Below are 24,012 nucleotides of genomic sequence, written 5' to 3' on the forward strand. Positions count from 1 at the left end.
ACAAAGTGAGGAGACTGACGCTAATGATGACCATACTGAATCAGATGACACAGCAGCAGCAGCAGGAACCTCCAAGTTCAACCTATTTTTGCTGCACCTAAAGGTCCCTGAGGTAGAATACTAATTAACTAAAATGTTATAAACCCACCATGAATTGCTCTTTTGCTTACCCGCCGGAATGCTGTTGTCTCTTAAAACATTTTGAGTGAAAACAAGTAAAGCTTGACTACCTCAGTAGTCAGTTATTTCAAAGTTGGCAGTGCTTAAAGATTTCCTTCAGACAGGTTACAAGATTATATACAGTACTCTACTTTGAAAAGGTACATTATCTTGTTTAAATTATGGAGTGAGATACTGGGATCTGTGATGTCATACAGCCTGATGGCTAATGGTATGAAAAGCCCCAAGAGTGCTTTGAGGCATGTGGCTGGATGAGTCTATGGCTGAAGTGCACCTGAGCAGCTTTAGCTTAGCATAGAGAGGATGAGAGGGACTGCCCATGATAGTTTTCAGCTGTCCTGTCATCATTTTATCTGTTACGGTCTCCACACTGTCCAGTTCCATCCCCATCACAGAGCTGCCTTTCCTCACCAGCTTATTCAATTTATTTACATCACAGCTCCCGATGCCATCTCCCCAGCACCTTATGGCAAAGAAGATGTGCATCCACAGACTCATTTTGAATTTTTTTATATTTCCAGACATTTCTCAAACAAGAGCTGCTGGCCCACAACGGATCCTGAAGATCGTCCCTCGCACTCAGCATGGTCAGCGTATTCAACTTATACATTCTCACTGCAAAATTGAGAACAATCACAACAATATCCTAGACCAGTGGTCACCAACCTTTTTAAGTCCAAGATCCCTGACCTCGGCCTTGGTGAAAGGCAAGATCTACCTATTGAAGTGTTGATAGAAAAGACAGCTAACACTGTGTACTTCCTACTTGAGGCCTTTTATTTGCCTGTATTTGAATTACATGCACCTTGCTGCAACATTCAAATTGATGCAACCAAGAAAAGACTAATTAATTGGCCTCTCAAACAGCTGTCTTGCTTAAAGAATTGTACAAAATAACATTCACTTCAGAGTCATGTAGTTTCTTAACACAAAAATAAAGGCATGAGGAATACCAGCTAACAACATATTGACATTCTTCACATTTTGATACTTGGACTTATTATTATTCATACTTATCATTCAATTTTCAATTCAATTCAATTCAATTTTATTAATAAAGCCCAATATCACAAATCACAATTTGCCTCACAGGGCTTTACAGCATACGACATCCCTCTGTCCTTATGACCCTCACAGCTGATCAGGAAAAACTCCCCAAAAAACCCTTTAACGGGGAAAAAAACGGTAGAAACCTCAGGAAGAGCAACTGAGGAGGGATCCCTCTTCCAGGCAATAGATGTCGTACAGAACAGATCAGCATAACAAATTAACAGTAATCTGTATGACACAATGAGACAGAGAGAGAGAGACAGAGAGAGAGAGGGAGAGAGAGAGAGAGAGAGATGCAGGTAATGACAGTCGCTTACAACAACATTATTGAAAGTAATAATATTATAGTTAAAGTTCTGGCTACTGCGGTACAATATGTTGAAAGTATGTATTAATATCTTGCAATCATTGACAGACATTTTTTATAAAGTGGAACTGTAATGTTTGCTTTCTCAGTCAGTGCTAAGCACAGTCACCTCATGCACCATCACTTCTAGGTTTCATATGTAGCCTATCACCCTTCATTTTGACACTTGACCGACTTATTCTTACTTACTGTCATTTACAAATATAAGCATTTTATGAAGTAGATCTGGCTATTTTTTCTCAGTACTACGTGCAGTCATCTTATGCAGCATCACTTTTCACATCAGAAGGCAGTCGTGTTACTCAATCAAGTTAATGTGATGGCTGTGACTGGATACTGTCTGTGAGTGCTTTATAGTTTGGCTCATAGCTACAGACAGCCAGTCTGAGACAGTCTGTGAGATGTCTGTCAGTAAGGCAGCTCCTGTACTTTGATTTGATTATTTTCATCTGTGAAAATGCCATTTCAAATAGGTACGTGGATCCAAAGTAGGCACTCACTCTTAGTGCACATGCAGTGAGGAGAAGAAACTTCTCTCTGCTGACAAGTCCCCAAAAGTCACTGTCCCTGGATCTAGCTTTCAGCTCAATGTCATTTTGTAAATCAACCATCTCCATGTCAACTCCACTTGGCAAAGTAAATACTTTCTGAATTTGGCTGCTACCTGCTCTATATCAATGCACAGGAATGGGTTTGAGATGAATGCAGCAATATCTTCCATGACGTCTAACTCACCAAAACGCCGATTAAACTCCGTTGTCAGTTTGTCCAGGTGAGTGCAGTACTGCTCAGGGAGAAAAGCATCCTTGTCTTCCAAGGCCTGTACCATCTTATCGAGGCTGGGAAAGTGTGTCAGCCTCCGCTTGTGAGATGTGTCGCCCAAACACCGAGCTTGGCCTTGAACGCATTCACTGCACTTATCATGTGGGGCAGGAGTCGGCCTCTTCCTGCAGCTCGTTGTTGAGTGTGTTCAGTTTTGCGGTTGTCTGTGAGAAACCCCAGGTCCAGCAGCCATGCATCCTCTGACAGTTCCTTGTACTCTCGCTCCTTGTCGACAGGAAAGTTTTGATCTCGAGCAGCAAGTCGACAAATCGCTGCAGCACTTTGCCGCGACTCAACCACCGCACATCAGCATGAAGAAGTAGGTCTCTGCAGCATCAAGCTCATCCGGGAGTGCTTTGAATAAGCAGTGCTGAAGCCGAATCAAGTTGACTAGTTTCACCACCAGCGTCATTACATGAGAAAAGTTCAAGACCTTCCCAGCCAAGGCCTGCTGGTGGATCACACAGTGATAATTCACGAAGTAAGGAAAACTGGGGTCATTACGGCACAGTCCTATAAATCCATTGCACGCACCACGCATTGCTGGGGCCCCATCAGCAGTAATCACCACCAGTTTATGAATGGGTATGTCATTATCACCAACATATTTTTTGAACTCACTGTAGATATCCTCACCTCTCGTTTTCTCCTTTAAGTGCAAAAGAGTGAGAAAGTCCTCCTTTGTTGTAGAATCCGGTAAAACCATTTTGAGAAATACAACAAGCTGCGCTGTGTCCATTAATATCCAGGGATTCATCGAACTGTAGTGAGAAATATTCAGTTTGTCAAGTCCTTTAACACTTGTCTGTCCACGTCCTCTGAGAGTGACCCTTGCAGTGCCAAGGGGTACACTACAGAGTGCAGTTTTGATTTCTTCTTTGTTTTTGAAGTCGCTGAAAACTGTCTCTGCTGTAATGGCCATTGCTTCCTTAACTAAATCTCCATCTGTAAAGGGCTTCTTGTGTTTAGCCAAAAGGTGACTTACACGAAATGATGCTTCAGCTGCAGCCTTATTTTGAGAAGCAGGTTTGGTGAAAAGTGATTGCTGGGCCTTCAACCCCGATTTCAGCTCGTCAACTTTCCTTGCACGGATTGTGCTCTTTGGCGGGTAGCCGTCTTTGAATTTCTGGTGGTTGGTGTTCTGGTGCCGCTCCAGATTTCCTCTTTACACAGTGCTTGAGTTTGGTGGCATAACATACAAACACTCTTGTCTTTCACCAAGGTAAACAGAAATTCCTCTTCCCATTCTGGATGGAAATGATATGTTTTTGCCTTCTTACGCGAGCCCTCTGCCATGCTAGCTAGCCCTCCGTCTCACTGTGTGCGCCTAAGTGACTGAGTGCACTTGTGTCAGTCACGTCGTGTACGTCACATAGAGGTGACTAATATTCTCTTATCTCATTGGTCACTTTGATGCAGTGTCTACGACACTGCAAATAGCTGGATCAAGAGAGAGGTGCTTGCAAAACAGAACATTAATATTGCGGGTGTAGGCTATTTGTGTATTTCTTAAGCTGATTTTCTATTATTTTGGAGAGCTACAGGAAAAGTCTGGAAGATCTACCAGTAGATCGCGATCGACGGGTTGGCGACCTCTGTCCTAGACTCTTATTAAGAATATAGAATGTTGTTGTTTCACTGTGAGAATTTGAGTGGTGCTTATTCTGCTTCAGACTGATTACTATACAGAACAATGAGATGTTTACTGTACAGAGCTATTCACTACTGATTGAGAACATTGTTGTTCATTGTGAGAATTTATGGTGCTGCTTACTGTGCGTAAACTTCTTCACTATAGAGTTGAAGAGTATTGATTAGAATTATTAAAAATGTAATAATTATAATAAACATTTCAACTTCCCATAATTGCCAGCGCTATAAAAAGTGTTGTTCTTGCACAAGGTCACATTGCACCCATTTGATCTACTTTAGGCTACTGTTGGTAGTATTATTGATTGATTATTGATGAGAATATTAAAAACAATGGGATGTCAGAAATTTATTGTTTTGATTAGGCAAATCTAATACAAGAAAAATACAAGATTAGATCAACAGTAAGAATTGAGAATGTTTTTATTTGACTCTAATTATATGGAATATGTGTTTTGCAGTAATGATAAAACCTGCTTCAAATGTGTTAGTTTGTCTGAACAAAGTGACATATGAGGACGTGCAAAGTGACGTCACTGAAAGTGTGTGAAAAGTGTGTTAAGTTCCAAAACTGGCCACTAGTTGGCGTAACTGAAAATGAGCAAAAACGCTAAACACACTTCACACACTATTTTCATAAAATTGTGATGTTTCAGGACATTGGAGATTTTTGGTCTGGGAGCATGTTGGGAGGGTGTAGAACACTGTAGAGAGCTCAGAAAAATGAGGACATCAAAAATGTCCTCATTTTTCCAAGTGTCCTGATACTGAAGGTGTGTTATCATAAAAATGTCCTGATATGTCATGAATACAAGTGCACACACACACACACACACACACACACACACACACGCACAAAGCAAAAATCACAATGAAATATTTGGCTAATTTCAAAGCTCCTCAGTAAAATACTGTAAAAGCATTTCACCAGGTTTAACGTGATCAGTTTATCTTATTTCATGAATCTAAATTTCATGTTTTGAACTTTTCCTCTTACAGCCTGAATATGCAAAGGTTTGCTTTTGGTAGGCTACATTCCTCCAAGTCTGAGGAATCTTCCAGAAGGCCCTGAGCTCTGGAAGAAACTTCACACTGTAAGTAATTAATTACTGAAAAGTGATATTTTAACATGATGACATTAGAAGATTATTTTCATTTTTCTATTTACCAGCCATGACAATGTCTTAATGTGTGTGTGTGTGTGTGTGTGTGTGTGTGTGTGTCATCATGGCAAATGTGGTGCTGGAGACAACTGTTATAGTGGGTACTACCCCAGAACCAATGTTTCGGTATTTTGCCAGGTGTTTATGTCTGTCTGTATGTGGATTAGCACTATAGCATTACAACCATACAAGATACAGTCAAAAATACTTTGCAAGTGTGTAGTTGAGATCACAATGAAGTAGTGCTGCACGATTAATCTAATCGCAATCGCAATCGCGATGTCAGGCTATGCGATTACGTAACCGCATAAAAGGCTGCGATTTGCGATTTAATGTAGGCTAAATAAATGTTAACGTGTGTGCCTGTGAACGTGACTGCCTCTCCTGTAGTGTGTGGAGTTTGTTGACATCACGCCCACAAGCTATCCTGGTGCGTACAGCCGGTGTGCAGCAGTGACCAACACAGATGCTGAAGAAGAGCATGAGCTCGACCATGAACAGGCTGAGTTGGTGGTGAAAAAAAAACGTCTGTTACATGGTGATAATTTGGATTCAGGTACAGCGACGTTGAACAGAAAGACATGCTGTTTAAGTGTAAAAGTTAAAGTCGCCAAGTCCTGCTGCGACACGACCAATCTATATCAGCACTCGAGACGGGACATGGCGACTTTAACTTTTAAACTTTTACACAGCACGTCTGTCTGTCCAACATCACCATACCTGAAAGACGTGCTGTGTAAAAGTTTAAAAGTTAAAGTCGCCACCTCCCGCGGCAACACGACCAATCTATATCAGCACTTGAGACAGCACAGAGAAAAGTAGGAAGAGTGCATGCGAGAGAAAGCCGAGCTGTGTAACGTTAAAGACAAAGAGACAACTGAAAGCCGCCAGAGCCTCATAAAACAACATCCAAGCACAGTTACGCAAACATTTGTAAGTGTCACAGGGAAATCATGGACTCCATAACAAATGAGCAATTTTGCTCGGGTTCAGCCCACTTGACATGCTGCTGTGTTGTGCTATGACGCTGGAATTTGTCATTTACGTGACAACGCCTGAACGCAACATATGCTCACTCCGCTGTGTGTACAGTTCCGTGCTGCACTGCTGTGTGACCAGCGTGTTTGACTGTGCTCAGTCTGTTGATGGTCATTGACACACTGTCTGTCCATAACAATAACTGTGAGGTCAGTGCCCCCTAATATAATGTAGGGGAAAGACTGAATCAAGCAAAAAAAGACTCATGATACCATTTATTTATTACATTTTATTGTAATTATATTGTAATTGCTATCGCAATTGCAAATCGTGATATTGTCCACCATAATCGCAATCGCACATTTTTCCCAAATCGTGCAGTACTACAATGAAGTCGTTCAAAGAGTTCAAAGATGGGTGTTGTAAGAACAAGGGGGCAGGAAGTAGGAAAGAATTGCCCCCCCACTTTATGCCCTTGGCCCACATTCCTTTTAAGTCGCTTAACGTTGTATTGCGGCTGGAGTGATCCCATCAGAAGACGGTCTCTAATTTTAGCTCTGCTGATGCTTGAATCCTGTGGTGCTGAACAGTAAATCAATTACTAGAACAGCACCCCATCCCCAAATATGAAAATGTGTCCACCTCTGTTTCCTCAAGGTGATTTGGACACAAAATGCTGAGTACTAGCAAAATTACAAAGATATTACAAATGTGCTTTCCTGTCTACAGACAAATTAACCACATTTACCAACTTGGATAAATGCTAAACCCTTTTAGACATAAATATCAAGTGACTAAAATAAAAGTTTTCCACACAGTTTTTGTGTTGTGTGCCTATTTACATTTATGTTTTTTTCCTTCTTTTTTTTTCATTTTGACCTGCATTACAGTAATTGATTGTTGATGGCCACTGGGAGGCAGTGCAACAAATTGTAAACACAACAATGACACATTATTCCTTCATAAATTTGTTATGGTGAGCTTTTTTGCAAACGGTTGCCTGTTCACTCATCCGGCAGACATAGAACACCATTAGCATTTATTTGGAGTTGTGTGGTCCACTGATAAATGTAAGGCCAATATTTACTCTTCTTATATCTCTGTTTTGTTATCTGTTTGCTGTATCTCTTATGCTCTTGGGTTTTGCTGACATTTTGCACTAGGTTGTTGTCTGTGCACCCTCCTGGAAGATTGTTGATTTCCTCACAATATTAAAACAAACAATGGAGAATTGCGCTTTTCACCTCACGGGGTCCCCCTACAGATGAAAAGATGGTATTGTCTGTTACAGCTGTCGCAAAAATCTTTCTGCATTTGTTGACAAGCTAACGATACTGGTGAGATGAGAAATGAGTTGCTCTCTGCATGTCATGGCTGACCTCCTCCTCAATGTGCATACGCACACACACACACACACACACACACACAAACTCGACAGAGTGAAGTCAGACAACAGCAGAGAGGCCGCGGTGCAGATTGAGGGAATATAACTTCAAGATCACTCTAGTTGACGACAACTACGCTTGTTACTGTAAGTAAGTGCAATAAAACCTCTGTCAGCCAAGCCAATACTTTATCAGTACATGTGATGAGCATGTAGAAAGCCATATTTCAATCTGCTCTGTCCGCAGTCTCTCATTCACAGCTATTATGATTTACGATCGCGGTCAACACAAGCACATCCCGCTCGCGGTGCTAACAGCAAACAGTTAAAGACAAACTAAAATGAAAGCTGTCTGTATGTAGGCTAACACTTTATTTCAAAATGTACCTGAGGCAGCCGACCTGCAGACAGTGAGTCTCCTAAGTAGAGGGTAACAGCAGTAACAGCGCCAGGTCACCATCGGTCAGGCATCCATCCTCCTCTTTCAGCTCTCGCCAGTGTGTGAAAGCCGGGCCAATATTAATCCTTGTTCGAGCTCTTGTTTTATCGCTCTCCCGTTTTCTTTTCTTTGTCTCCTCGGGCAACACCTTCACCTTTTCCCTTTTTCCTTTTTTTTTCTTTGTCGTGTCAGCCATGACAACCACGTCTAACTTCATTCACCTCAGTTCGGCTACGCTACTTTAAAGAGAGGAGGGGGATATGACGTATGCCGTAAAGCAGCCAAATTTTGTAGTCTTTTTTGTGTCTAGGTTCCTACCCAAATCCCAAAACTGCATAGTGCCAGTGCAAGTGAAACAGATGCTCTCAAGCAATGACGGAGGTGTCATCCAAGAGTTGTACCATCACAAGGATCTTAGATATATATTTTGAGGGCTCAAAAACTCCATTGTGTTGCTTTAAGTCTCAACATTCTTTGTAATCTGGCCAAGGTGCTGGAGAACCAGTTTCTCAAAGCACTTCATCGTTTGTTAACTTGAAGGGAAATTTCGGTTTATTTCAACCCGTCTCCTATCGTCCTAAATTTGTTTCAAGTGACTAGTGACATAGAAATAATGGTTAGCATGTTAGCCGTTAGCCTAGATACAGCCGGGGCGCATAGTAGCGTCAGATCTGTTAAAACGTGAGTGAACGGGCATACTTCAAGTGCAAAGTTAGTCCACTAAACAAGCTTTTTTTTCCACAAAGACCGCCTCATATCATTACGATAAATGTCAGAGAACATGTAGAAAACGACACGTAAACATGTTGTCTTACCTTACCGGTGTGGTGCCATGTTAGCTCTGCTTTCCAATGCTTAAAACTTAATACCTTCCTGACATTTCATCTTGGTGTGCAGTGTATGCAGTATTTGTGTGCGGTGCTTTGATGTGAAAATATGCTGTTTTCCCTGCAGTCTGTCTCTGCTGTTGCGGCTGTTTACAGTCCTGTAACGTTATCCCCAACACCCGCATACAGCTCAGCCGCCTGTTCCGTCAGTGGAGACTGACCTCTGGTGGTGCTTGATATGCCCTACACACAATACATATTCAATACAGCCTCTCAGTATGAGTTTAATAGACAGATGAGTGTCTGTATTTTTGACCACATTAAAACTCATACTGTCAAGATTTCTAAATACCCTGGCAAAGGCTACCATAATAGCATGTGTAGCCCGGTGTAAACAATAAGTTATTTCCTAAAAGATGGATGAAAAAAATTCAGTAAGGAAATTCAACTGAGTAACAGAGTCTAATAAAGAAAGAAAAAATGGTTAACAGAGAACTTAATACTTTGAACTCTCCCTCAATGTATATGGTGACTACGGCCCTGTCAGCATGCATAATTAGGCCTCAGTTGTTTGGGTGCGCAAAGGTAAGTGCACTGGTCTTGTCATACAAAGTTTGATGGAGTGTCAACTGGACAATATGGAGATATTTGCATCTTGAAAGCCAGACTACAAATGTGGATAGACAGGGAGAAACACACACAAGCCTAAGACGTGGTAAGATACGATATTCCTCACTATATGAAGTGACTAATAACAAGATCTGTATAATGGATTGTAAAGAAATTCGTCAGGTTTTTATTTTGTAGACAGTTGATCTGCATTTATAGCATGATGGGATGACAGCACAATGATGTGTGCAGTATCACTGGAAAGCTCTGGTCCTGCACTTTCATGTGATATACGTGGCATTTCTGTATGATGCTGCATTCGCGAGTAATTCATCCAAGAGTAATGTGTGTGCAAAGCTGTATGAGAGCTCTGTTATACATAAGTTTAGTGTAACTTTATCATTTTTTTTGCTGTGAAAACATTAGACTAGCGACAAGTGCTGGTCTAGTCGGAAAGCTATGGTTCCGCTGTTTGACATGATATGCGTGGCTTCTCACTATCACAAACAGTCGCGGAGAAAATCCCTAGGGAAGAACAGGTGTGAATTTGGATGCACTATGCGTTGTTGGGGCCCATAGGGTTAATCAGACAAAATTGTAGATTTAAGCACATTTGTTGCTTAAATTTCAGTTGATAAGGTGAAAAGCTGTATGTGAATGTGCTTGTGCTAAGCTAAAGCTAACACTGGTGAGTCACTGTATGAGAGAATAGCATTGCTGACCGCAGAGGACTGTTTACTGCCTGATGCGGATTTCTTCAGCTGCCACCATCTGGTTTCATCAATGGGACCACAAACTGTTTCTTCACTTATCCTTCTTGATAAAGATTCCAGTGGCCACTTCATAGCTAAGCAATTTTCAGGCCTTTTTTATTATTATTGTTGTTGTTAATATTTTTGCTGTCTGTTTGAATGTCTGTGTGGTACCACAGTTATGTTCAGAGGATAACTTATTTACCAATGTATTTGTGTCAAAGTGACTGTTGGTAGCAGCCAGCAGCCACGCAGTGGCCGCACTGTAAACATATGGGGCAATGGAACACTATCATTGTATTTATTAAAAGTGGGCTCAGATTGTTATAAATGGCTGAAGTTTCTCTTCACCTTTTGCTTAATCTGGTCTGTTTGTCTCATCAAGTGGAAGTCTCTTTCTGAAATCTCACGAGATGTGACTTGTTGCAGAAAGACATGGAAATGTGAGTAAGAGTTGAGAGTAGTAACTGGAGTCATTTACTGAAATACTTGCAGGTAATTACTAAGCTTCAAAGTCCCCAAAACTATATTTGGGGCAGCACTAGCTCAGAGCACAAAGAAACGACAGCATCCACCCCAGCAACAGCCTGTTTAACTTGCTCCTATCGGGCATGAGGTAAATTTGACTATTGTTTCATTTATTGTGGCAGTGAGAAGCACAGATACACTAACTTAGCCTATAGACTTTTCCAGACTGTGGCACTTATCCATTTCTGTTTACAGCACACAGCCTGGCTAATTTGACCTGGACTTCGCCTTTCAATATCCATTCAAAGATACTTTCCAGGAAGGATTGAACGTCTATAAAAGTGATGCATGTCCCACCATAACACAAAACGACCACAAGCCTCCTGCCCCGATGACATTCAGAAATGACTGCATAGACACAGGTACACATGCAAAAGTTTGCATGTGTGTGCGCACACCCCACACACACTCACTCAACTGCGACTCCCTCAGCCCCTCCCATCAGAGAAGTGAAGCCTTTTAATTATCTGCTGATTACCTGTTAGATCACCTTAGCTAATGGAGAGCAGCTCCCTGGGGAGCCATCCAATCTAACTCTCATCACACACAATGGGCTCCTCTTCACTGGAGAGAGTAGACTCTGTGTGCGTGTGTGTAGTGGATGTATGTGTGTGTGAAAAAGAGAGAGACAGAAAGAGAGAGAGTCCCTTAGAGGCAGATGCTGAAATTAATACTGAAAATAGCCATCTATTTATTCTTTCATACACTAAATTACCATCACACTCTGCTCCACACACACACACACACACACACACACACACACACACACACACACACACACACACACAGTGTATGGCACTTGTGTATTCTGATTTTGGTGGCAGGCTTCCATTTTCATCAGAGTTAGAGTTAAGATCATCACAGATTATTCCACAACCTGCTTTCATGCAGCAAAGAAAAAAACAAAAAGCAACAACAAAAACACTTTGCCTGTATTGCCTTCACTGTTCATTTGCTCTGTGTTTATTGTTTTACACTTGCTCTATAACGGTATATTGAAATGTTTTACTTTAAGTAAATGAAATGCCAAAATGCTGTGTAATAGTGGCAGAAGTCATAAAAGCTTCCTAAAAAATCTGTACTTCAGGGAAAAAAAGGCATCTTTGCAGAGCAGAACAACAAAAGCTGACAACAAAATCAAATTGAGCGCAATCAGTAGGATAAAAAGTAGAACAAAAGTACTATTGGAACTCCTTCCCAGGCAGCAGAGGCACAGGACATGGCATAGATGCCCTTTATCAAGGGCTCTCTAAAAAAATGCCAAGTTCCAGGACTGTCTTCAATGGAAAAAGGACAGAACTTATAACATACATGTATGGGCTCATGACAGCCCAGGTGCCAGCATAAAAATGGCATTGTACATTTCTGCAAACCGTGTATACATTAGTACATTATTATATAGCAGATACTTTGAAACCTTATGTTTCTTTATCTTTCAAGAATGTTGTGGCTAACGTGTGGTTACAGTTGGTTACAAAAATTATTTGGTCATGGTTGGGAAAAGATCACATTTTGGCTTACAAATCCCAGCAGGTAACGCAGTGATGTCCCAGTAAAAAAGAACTGCATTTTGTGGCACTACACCAGCTGGAAACACAGTGTCAGGTAGCTAAAAAAATATCGTGTGGTGGCTAAAGAGCTACTGGAAACACAGCAATGACTTGTTGAGACACAACTGGTTTTGTTGGTCTCGAACAGTGGTCTGCAGCTTGGCAGGTATGGCTTTGGTGTCACATCTGAAAAACAGGCAAAACAGCCTTAGTTAATCTGGCCCTCTTTAATTTTAAAAGCAGCTGTAGCACTTACAACACTATTCAATTAAGAATGGTGAGATACGGGAGAAAAACAAAGCCCCCAGGCAGACTCTTACAACTCTTCAGTGTATGGGCTGCTGTTAGTCATGCGCGAGAAGTGTCAACAACAACGAGTTTGTACGAGAGCTGGTATCAGTTTGAACGCTAGAATATTTTGTGTTGACTTGCTTCGCACACACGAATAACTTGCATCATACGCATGTGAATTCACTGAATTGATGAATGAGCTCCTGCTGGTGCGTCCTCTGTCATACTTATAATTTGTGCTACTTAATTTTCACGTTGTGTCCATTGCGCATTTTTAAGTGCATCTTTACATTGACTTTACATGTAATTTACTTCAGTCCCTCCAGGATCTCATGGCAAAAAACCTTGAGTTTGAACACAACATTGGTCAGTCACCACCTGTACTGCTTGAACACCTCATGGGGAGGCCAGAAGGCCATTTTAGCCCATTCAGTGGCAGTTAAGTGTTGTTAAGGTTTCCTTTTCCTTAGGTTTAGATGCCAAAATAGCATGGTGAGGTTTAGAAAAAGATCATGATTTGGTGTAAGTATTGGTTTCACATGGGACTGGAACCTTGGTGTCCTGGATTAAAGTCATGTTTGACCCATCAACCACCCTTCCCTTGCAACCTTTATGTGGACTTTCTCATGAAAGCCCTTTCTGGCAGAGAGTTTTATTTCATGGCCAGATAATGGCCTTCTCAACTTATAGTAGGTGTGACAGGCCCCTATTAACCCATATCTATGACAGTTATCAAACTCACCAAGGTATTGGTAGAAATTAATAATTTGTTCACTTTTGGCCAGAACTTACTGCACAGCAGGAGTTAAGTATGCTCCAGTTAACTTCAGTGGACAGTTATTCTAATTAGTGACTGTATGAGGTTCGACGGAACTCAGCTGTGTTTCACTGGGTCATTGGCTGATGGTAGGACAAGAGATGGAACATGAATTGGTGAAAAGTTTGAATACTGTGATTTGTGGACACTTGTAAATCCCTCTGAAACTCTGGAATCATGTGCTTGTGCAACAGAAAAACTCTTTTTAGTGAGTGCACCAGCAGTGAACTGCTGATTTTCATAAAGCCCGATAATAGTGTCCATTGTCCCTGAACAGTGTCTTAGCTGCCACACTCCCCATACACAGATAGATCCATGAGATCATGTGAGTAAATATGAACATATGTATGCTACTATTGTCAGTGACTGTCTGTTACCCCCTATTTGCTAGCTGTAATAGAGTGATCATCATCATATAAAGCTTACAGCCCAGCACGGAGTCAGAGCTGAGTACCCCCTACTGTCCATTCACATTTGACTGGGTCGGCCTCTTGCTTCAAGAATTTCTGCCAAGGATAGGAGGAATTGTGCAGGATGGCACTGAAAATACATGACATCACTAACAACATCCTTTCTGGCATCACATCACGTCATTGCCATCTCCTTTAGGTGCCATGATTCCCTCTTGCTTCCGTCTTAGTGCCATTCCAATCATACTCATGGTAAAGTACAGGAGGAAACAACAGCCTAATGAGGATGTAACCATAAAGCCACAATTCCCTGACATCCTAATCCAGACCTGGGGCCAAGTGAGTCAAATTGAACCAGTCTGGAAAAAAGTCCGGGCCTGGCACCAGGGGCTATAGGTTACAGTGTATCGCCCCTGGCCAGGGACAGAATGAAAGACTCCTTTCCCCCATGTTCCCTCATCAGGGATAGCCTGGCCTGCCATCAGAGTAATAGTGCTACAAACACAGAGGCATGCTGAGATGAGAGAGAAGGTTTCCCAAAGACGCCTGACTGCAGCATCAAACAGGAAAGACACACGGGACAAGAGATAGAGGAAGAAGAGAGAGAACGAGAGAGAGAGGGAGGGAGAGAGAGGCCCTGGAGTGGTGCCAAGTTCCCAAGGTAGTGTACAAGTATCTTTAGAAGCCGGGCGTCTTGTTAGCTAATACATTACACCAATCACGGCCGGCTATCTTAAGCTACAATTAATCTGTGCGCTGGCACAGGCTGATAGGACAGCAACATGCTGTTTCTTAATTAAAAGCAAACGGATTAAAAATGATTAATAACGGTATTAAATATTCTCATGGACTACAAGCGAGGGGAAATCGGGGGGCTTTCTTATGCGGGCTTAAAACGAAGAAGTCATTAACGGCGGGCCCAATCTCCCTAAGCCAGGGCTTTACTTTGTTTGGGATCACAAGTTGCTTACTTCATGAATATGCATTTTGCCCCTATCAAGTCGAGACCAAAAGGCAATATCGTGGTGTGGCTGTGGTGTGGTATTTTTTCCCCTCAGTGGCTGTGAAACTTTGAGTTTTTGATTTGTGACATTTCGTGGTCTGCCTTTGTAGCTGAGGCCTCTGTGTTAACTGGTTCCTGGCCGCAGGCTGCCTGGCTTTGACAGAAAATGTCAGTTTTTTCTGTGTGTATCAAATCATGAATGTAGGTATGTCACGTTGGGGATAATATTGAGTGTTTTTGCATATGGGTTTTAAAGGTTTTTCCCTGACTATTGACTATACATGACTATTGCTGTTGATGCTGGATAACTCTGGACCATGCAGTATATTAAATGGAAACGTTGGTCACATGTATCACTTGATAGATGTTTCAAAAATATATATACTATATCACAATATCTGCACTTGGCAGCTACAGTATGACCAGGAATACAGAAAGTTTGCAGTTATGGCAAACATATGGAATGGTTTGGTTAGGTTAAGGCAACTCAAACACTTGGTTTTGGGCAGGGAAAGAGAGAAACTCGTAAAATGTTTGGGTTATGTTTAAAAATCAAACTTGAAATGTACGGTGTGTGGGATTGAGCGGGGTATATAGACAGAAAAGGAATATAGAATAAAATCACCTAAAATGAAGAATTGTGTTTTTGTTACCTTAGAGTTAACCGTTTGTCTACATTCAGAGTGGGTCCTTGTCCATGGAGTCCACATGTTATCTCTACAGTGGCCCAGAGAGGCTCTGAATGTAAACAACATTATCATCATCATAATCAAAATTCTGTTCAACACAAAACTTGGCCTGTACAAGAACTGTTTTTACGGTTAATAATGGCCCAACAGCAAACTGTCGGCAAAAGTGTTATCACATCAGATAGCTTCTGTGACTTTTGTGGAAAAAAAAAGGAAGCAACATACTACATATCATGACTGAGCTGATGATGGCACTTTCAGTCACAAGTGAGGAGCTCCACTGCTAACAGCTTCATTTTTAGTCTATAGTAATGATGACTTTATGTAGTCACTTCAGCTTCAATATTCAGTTTTAGGAATCTTTTCAAGCACATAGTGAGACCCTCTAACTACAGTTGGCAAGAAAACGTCACATTTATAAATATTAACAAATTAATGGCTATTCGTGTTCAGATCCCCTGTCCATTTCAATGGACATAACTGGATGTCTAGATCTGTGACTACTGTCATCTGACTTCACTCATATACACGAACTTATTAGATGGTGATGTCTATAAACAAATCACAGTGTTCCACATCATCTTAAGTGAATTGCAGTAGAGCAATCTTTTAAATAGAAAACTAGTGTTGTACTTTGATTCTCTGTTGATACAATCATTTTATAATGCATCCTGTTGATTATGTACACAGAATACTCATCTCAGGAAGTTTTCAACAAACTGTTCTCTAGAGAAACATCAGAAATAAAGGATTCAACTTTATTTAGGACTCAATATTTTGAGACGTGATGAGGAATACCATGCAAAAATATATATAAAATGTGTTTAAAAGCAATACATTATCCACTGATATGGCTTAACCATTCATGAAAAATGAATTATATGCTTTTTGTTGAAATAAAAAAAGTCTGTTAAGACCATGTATTGTAATTTTTACTATTAAGTTATTTCTATGTTCAGATTCGCTATCCATTGGAATGGACGGAAAAAAATGACACATTACATAACCATATTTTGTAAAGACTGCTCGCACACCTTTAGAGTGTAAGGTTTTAGGATAAAGATTAATTCAACCTTTCCATAATTTATACAGTTACTCTACTATGAAAACTGGGTGTAGTTCCTGCTTTTTGTACATGTATAAAAATTTTACATGTAGTTCCCGGATTTTCATTAGAACTGGTAACAGCCTTTTAAAATTCATATTGGTAAATTTTGTACATGGGCTTCCTTCAGTATAGGAGTGATACATGCCCTGTGCCACCCTAATCAAAATGACACCTGAACATCAATTCATAATTTAAATCCCAGCCCTTTACACAAGTCAGGAAAGCCCTCTTCCCTCCAACAAGAGGCTGTGAATAGCATCATTGTGAGCCTGCGACTACAATTACTGCTTCTAAATTCAGCATTGCTGTAATCAGGCCCTCTGGTTCTGTGTAATTTAAATACTCATGGCTTGTGTCCAATGGCTCCTGTGCCAAGCCCAAGTGTTAGTTGTAATTGACCATACAAGCCTTTTCTCCCCTTTTCTCTGCTAATTTCATAAGTGCTATTTTTAAAATGTCAATTATAAAGCAGATTAATGTATCTTAATGTGAGATTAGATGCATTTTGGCACGAATCACAGGGCAATCACATTGGTTTGATTACATTTCTGGCCCTATTATTGAATATAAAAGGCCTTTCTGCTCCAGTTTTACGTAGCACGAGCTAAAAGGGCACGCTGGTGGATTCTGAATGTTATTCAACCAAACATGCTGCAATTATTGATATGGCTCCTCTTTGATTATGGCATTTTAGAGGAGTTTTTCTTTGCCTAACACACACTCCTACACACTCATACCTTTGTAACAACTCTGAATGAGAAACAAGGTGTTGATGTTGTCATTCCGGTGAGAGGTGGACTTATTCTGCCACTGAGGCCGAATAGAGAGAGGTAGCTTGCATCCAGGACACTATTCTCTTTAGAAACCAATTACTTCAATGCTTCTCAAATTGATTTCAATTGCCTCTGCTGCCAGGCTGTCTCTTTTTCTCCTCCTCTGTTAACATTTCAAACTTTCACACCTCTCCTCTATGCCTTGTCCTTTTCTTCTTTCCTCTTTCTGTCTCACCCTACTCATTTTTACTTTTTGGTGTAGTGGGCTTTCTATTCTTTCTTCTTCTGTTGCCTCTTTTCCAACACTTGGAGAAAAACAGGCCTGATTATTATCAGCTTCATGTTTGTCGTACTGAGGAAGCAAGCAGCAGAATAATAACATTTTCAAATCATAAAGATAATGGCATTGCTTGCTTATGATAAAATGCTGATGCTTGTGGTGTTTACTCTTGAAGTGCATGTTTGCATGTGTATCCCCTCATATATGTGGAAGCATTTTTGAGCTTTTGAGAGCTTGTGTTTGTTGTTTATGTTGTTGTGTATGTGTGTTGCCCGTGATTCAATTTGTTCTTTGTAAACCCTTTGTTGTGAGATGTTGTTTTGATGTGATCACATGACATAGATAGAAACAGGTGCTGTCATTTGTTAATTAAATCTACAATATGTATTGTGGTGTTCATAAGAATCAGAATGTAATTATCAAATTTATACCTCTTCTTTGGCATAATTATGGAAAATAATTTGGTAGATGACCTACTCAACATATCCTGATACAGCAGTTTATATGATATCTAACAAAAAGCCCCCTCACCAGTTAGGTTAGGTTTAGTTTAAGGAAAATAATAATTTTCGGGTATCATCACTGGGACATTACATACTTAATGTAATGTCGCGTATTCAATGTTATTTTACAATGTGACATTGGGCACATACGTGCGTAACTTAAATTAACTCAATGCTGACTTTTGCTTTCACATATGACACAAACTGTGGTTTTTTCGTTCAAAGTCCTGTGCTTATTTGACTTGTTCGCCCCTCCAGACCTCTGTTGCTCTTTATACTACGTCACCTGACTTCCTCCTTTGCTCCCGTCCTATGAGGAATGACACCCTGCAGTGCATTGGTGAGTTATCACAGCCTCCTGGCTCACAAATACGTGAGTTATAAACTAACTGTAGAGCATTATTTAAATGTCAAACCAGTTGTCCTGTCAGTCAAAATAAAACAGCCCATTGGGCATTTATTGTGAAGGAGGATAGAACCAGGGTGAAAATTTAGCTGGAACAATCCAAACATTCACCCCACATGGTTTGCAGTGGGTGGAGGGTTAAACATCACCTGCAGAAAGGATGTTCTGCTTGTTTCTAGGTTAGGATTCCTCTTTTCCACCAATATGGAACTGGTTCAGTTCCGGTTCCTGCTCCTAATTTTGAACCATTCAGAGCATTTTGACAAAAAATAAACTGGTTCGGAACCTAAAAGTTGGCTCCCAGCTGGAACCAAAAAATAGTGGATTTTCCTTACTGATGTGACAACATCAGTAGGTGTGTAGGGACTGCAATCTGAGCTGACTTTAACGTTAACTCAGCTTATTTCTCTGAGAGTTGGCAGCAATGGGAAACTGTATATCATTAACCTTTAGTTTACCATTACTGTTGTGTGTCCTGCTTAACATAGTTTGATGCATTTTAGTTTCAATAACAAGGTTATAATGGATCCATCCCTCTGGGGATTTAAGATACAACATTGAGAACAATGCATATTGATGGCATAGTAATCAATGGCATTTTTAAAACCTATAGTATATATGCAGTGCCTACACTATATGCCTAAAGATGATATTGCTCTCAAGAACTCAGTTTTTTTTTTTGAACGAAACGTAAATGATAAAAAACAAAAAAAAACTGTACCCTATGGCATTAGTTATTATAATAAATTGTGTTTTAAATACAGTTTTCATTATTAACATTTCCAATACGGTAAAACATGAAAATGACCAAAAACTGGACAACAATGAGAAGGCTGAATATTATAGATTCATGTTGTTCACAATGATTAGGTTTTTCTTAAATGGTGCCCTTTTTTTAGACATCATATCCTGGTAAATAACAGTATGAGTTTGTCACAACACACGCACACACAATAGTCACACACAAGATGACAATGTGCCGATTTGTCTGTTAAATGGTGATGTGGATTGATTGAGGAGGCTGAGCTGAACACCTTGGAGACTAAACAGCCTGAGAGAGAGATGGAGCTTAATTGATGATCAAACACCCACCAGGTGTAAATGGCTGTTTTCGCTTCATCTGTGTGTGTGTGTGTGTGTGTGTGTGTGTGTGTGTGTGTGTGTGTGTGTGTGTGAATGAGTTTCTCCACATGCACCTTTTGTACTTTGTGTACTCAATTTAAGTGTCTACATGCATGACAGTCTGTGTATGTGTGTGCTTGCAGTATTTCCATACAGGCCGGACAAGAGATTTCAAAGACCTGTAGATGTTCCATTCAGCCTTGCGTCTTTCATATTGACCTCAGGGTGACAGGAGGACAGAAAAACACATGCTCTGTACCATCAAGATGAAAGCAGGGACACCATACACACACACTTACACACATGGTGAACAATCACGTTTCACAATGAGCTCTCCAAACTGTTGTGAAATTCAAATTCACCCTCAGCAAACACTTCTCCACAAAAACACCTCTTTCATTCGACAGTGCGGACTGCAGAATATTCTCTCCATATCAGTTAATAGAAAATGACTGTAATAGCACGTGAAAGGAAAGAAGGGAAAAAATAGTGTCGTAATGAAACGTTATGCTGCAAAAGCTGACTTACAATGTCATTAACAGCCTTGTGTACAGACCACAAAGAGTCCTGCTGATTTTAATGTTAGCCACGCTACTGGTTGCTTGTTGCAGGCAGGTGTGGGCATGTCCATCAAAGTAATTGGTGACGTCCATGAAATTTGTCAGAAGATACCACACTGTGAATTTTGCAGTCTTAGTCACATGTGAAATTAAAGAGGAGTGTAACTACTGCTTTACAAAAACCTTCTAATTTGATAAAAAAAGAAAAAGTATTTTTTTTCTGCTCAGCTATCAGGAGCAATTTGGGGTTCAGTAGTAGGAAACTTTGACATGCAGACCGGGAGAGCCAGGAATGGAACCACCAAACTTTGGATTAGTGGACAATCTGCTCTACCTCCTGAACCACAGCCACCCTCAAAGATTCACAGCATGTTTTAACTTCCAACTCGTCACATGACAGGTTGGTCAGGGGCCTTATGCTTCGAACTATGAGGCTCTAGGTACCCCTCTAATTTCTAGTTTTGGACGGCTGGTCAATTTGCATTTGTTACATGCATAGTGTCTTTTTAAAATAAACTTGCATTTTCACAGAAAACATATTTGGTGAAATTTAAAATGGATAAAATAAGTATGTTTATTACATAAATTTACTTAGTAAGTAAGTTAATGAGAATGTCGTGATGTATGTAGCATAAGTGACATAGAACTATGTAATGTAGTTTAAAAATGCAACGCTTACTTTTGTTTTCACATGGGACATATCTTCTGGGTTAAAGTCCTGTGTTTCGTTGACCCATGCACCACCTGTCCCTTCCAAATGCCATTTTCCACTTTCTTCCTTTTTATACTACCTCATTGCCATGAGTGGGTTTATACTGCAGTTAGTTGAAAGCCTGTTGCGTCTCATACCAATGCTTAAGGGTGCCTTGTGTGTTGGAATCAAACACCGATGGCAACTGATCAAGCTGCCGTATTCGATGCCCTGGACAAAGAAGTTTGAGAACAGACTGATATACATGATCCTCGTAAAATTAATTAATAAATTAGATCCATGTATTTAAACATAAATATAAATATCTAAATTAAAATGACTTTTTGCAGATGTGTTGTAGTAAAGCCGGGGGGGGGCAGGTTAAGTTACCTGTGAAAATGGGGGTGTTTTCAAAACACCCCTGTTGTTGACAGAAAGTTGAACTCGCCCACCCTCACGCTTAGCGTCACGGTGACACAGACCTCCTGTCTATTTCTGTAAGCTGAAACCATTTCACTCAGTTGAAACGAAGCTTGTATTTACTTGTATTTCACAGATAAGAAACAATAAATTGTGAAGACAGTAAAGCCTCCACTAAAATAGCATTTTAAGTTGTGTGTGTGTGTGATATATCCTTCAGGGATTTATACTTCGGGATTTAACCCAGTTGTTTTGTCAGTGAATGTTATGAGTTGTAATGGAGCCACACTGAGTGCCTTACTTTTGTTGAATGTTGCTGTTGTCCCTGGTTTTATATGAGAAGAGGAAAAGATCGCTAGACGCTAGGCTAATTTATACAATGTAAAATGCCATAGATTTGTGCTAATAATGTTAGCATGTTGTATTGGTGGGGGAAATGTGTCCAGATAGACAAGTGTTTGTCTGTGAATGCTGTGAGTTATAGTGAAGCCAATTTGCATACTTGTGTTTGAAATTGTCTCTATTAAGCCATATTTAATGTGTGTTTTGAATCAACTATATAAATAAAGTTTGATTTGAACTAAACTTTACAGCACTTAACACAGTCCTCCATCGATGACTAGTGTTTTGGAGGTGTAACTGCAGAGTGACACAGACACAACACCGCAGAAGTAAAAATAAGTGCAGATTTATTTTTTCCCACGACTAATCCATTAGTTGAAGATTATGTGCGACTTTAGTCGACCAAGATTTTCTTTGGTTGACTACATCCCTACATATTTGAAAGTTAGGCTCTCTCATCTGCAGAGCATTTCAGCAGGTATATTAATCACTGAATAATATCTCATGAATCCATCTGATTCTGAGAGAGAAGTGGAGAAAAACGACTCAGGCCAAATCACCACGCGTCAGCCGACAACGTCCCAAAATGAAATTTTGAGCGTCAAATGCTTTATTTTCTGCTTCCCAGTGAATTTGGTGAATTTGTTGTTCTGACTGGCTCTAGGTACTGCACAGAAGGTCTTTTTATCTGACAAACGAGTGTTATTCACATGATATGCAAGGTGTGTATGTAAGTTACATTATGTGTATGTAGCCTACTTATGTATGTATTCATGGCTGCTGGGTACCAGGTGACCTGTCAGGTGCTCTGTCAGGTGACCTGGCCTTGTGGCTATTTGAAGGTGTGCCTCTGCATTGTAGTTTGTCTGATGAAGGGCGTGATGCTTGAAACGTCACCTCGGGTGTAATTTAATTGAATACTTATGGGAGCATATTATAGTGTGTGGACCCTGTTCTTCCATCTCTTGTATTCACCAGTTTATGCCTTTCCTGTAGTTTATGGTAGAAATGCATTTACTTAAAGGAAAAGAAAATTCAGGTAGCAGCTGACAATTCAAAATATAAAAATGGAATGGAATGCAGTAAGTCTCTCAGGCATTCTGTATTGCTTTCAAATATTTATTCTCCTGTAGGTCAGCTTTTCTCAATTAGCTAATTAACAGATAACTAATACCTGACAATTCTTTTTTTTGCATGAAAAACCTGCACACTCAATCTGTCAGTCTAATTTTCATCTCTACAGAGTGATCCTGCAATCACAGACTGTTTGTTCCAGGCTTTCTACTACAGGAAGGTCTTCAGTGTCCTGCCAAATATGTCACCTAATTGGGCCAGGAGTACTGCTACCTTCACCAGCAGCAACTCTCCTGCTCTAATATTTCAGCAGAGAAAGGCGATGCCTCCCACGACACTCCTCATCAAACCAAAGCCCTCAGTGTTCTCCCTGTCTAATGCTCTGCGCCTCGCACCCTGAAGATGATCAAAGTGCTATTTTTCTAAATTCAGGCTTTTTAACTTCAACAGTCTTAGAAGGGATGAGGCAGATCATACTAAGATGATGAGAGAGGGAGAGTGAGATTGAGTGTGTGTGTGTGTGTGTGTGTGTGTGTGTGTGTGTGATGGGGTACTACAACATCTTTGTAGTCACTTCGTCTATTTTTTTTTTTGCTTCCTAACTCTCACACTGGGCCTGCAGATAGGTCAGCTCCATTACCAATCCACCGGTCCACAAATATTTAAAACAAATTGAATCGCACACCCAATACCCATCACAATTACGGCAGGCACAATAACTAAATTAGCAATTCAACACAATAATTGGAAATGCGGCTTGCCTGGACCCGCAGGCCTCCCTGGAGGGCCGGCTGATCTGTGGAGGCACGTCAAGCCCGCTAATTCCACAGCTAATTACTGATGCACGGCGGAATGAAGTTGTTTGTCTCCCAAATACCATTTTCAGTTCACGGCGAGGAACACGGGACCGTGCTGAGATAGACAAAAACAACAAAGAAGCAAGATACAAGAGTGTGGTCATGCTTTTTTGTCCTTGTTATGGTCTCGTTCATTTGTTGTTCATTTGTCTGTGTTTGAGTTTTACTTTATTTCCTGATGGTGATTTGTTGGTGTGAAAAAGCAGATTGTGATGCAGGTAAGGTTGCTTGGAACTGTATGCGCCACCAGTATTTAACAACTGATCAAGTTAAACAAAAAGTCAAGTGGGCTGTTCTGTGTCTGCCTATCTATTGCAAGCATAGACTGTATATAAAAATGGATGATGCATCTACACTTACCCCCACT

General features: G+C 40.5%; 1 protein-coding gene across 1 annotated transcript in view; it reads left to right on the forward strand.

Annotated features, from left to right (window-relative positions):
• LOC125889053 (acidic amino acid decarboxylase GADL1-like) overlaps window positions 1-24,012 on the forward strand; it is a 100,163-nt gene that overhangs the window by 32,777 nt on the left and 43,374 nt on the right. The window contains 2 exon segments of the mRNA XM_049576702.1: window positions 5,069-5,095; window positions 5,098-5,163. Coding sequence (XP_049432659.1) covers window positions 5,069-5,095; window positions 5,098-5,163 — 93 coding nt within the window.

Source organism: Epinephelus fuscoguttatus, linkage group LG5, assembly GCF_011397635.1.
Source record: "Epinephelus fuscoguttatus linkage group LG5, E.fuscoguttatus.final_Chr_v1".
Classification (NCBI taxonomy): Eukaryota; Metazoa; Chordata; class Actinopteri; order Perciformes; family Serranidae; genus Epinephelus; species Epinephelus fuscoguttatus.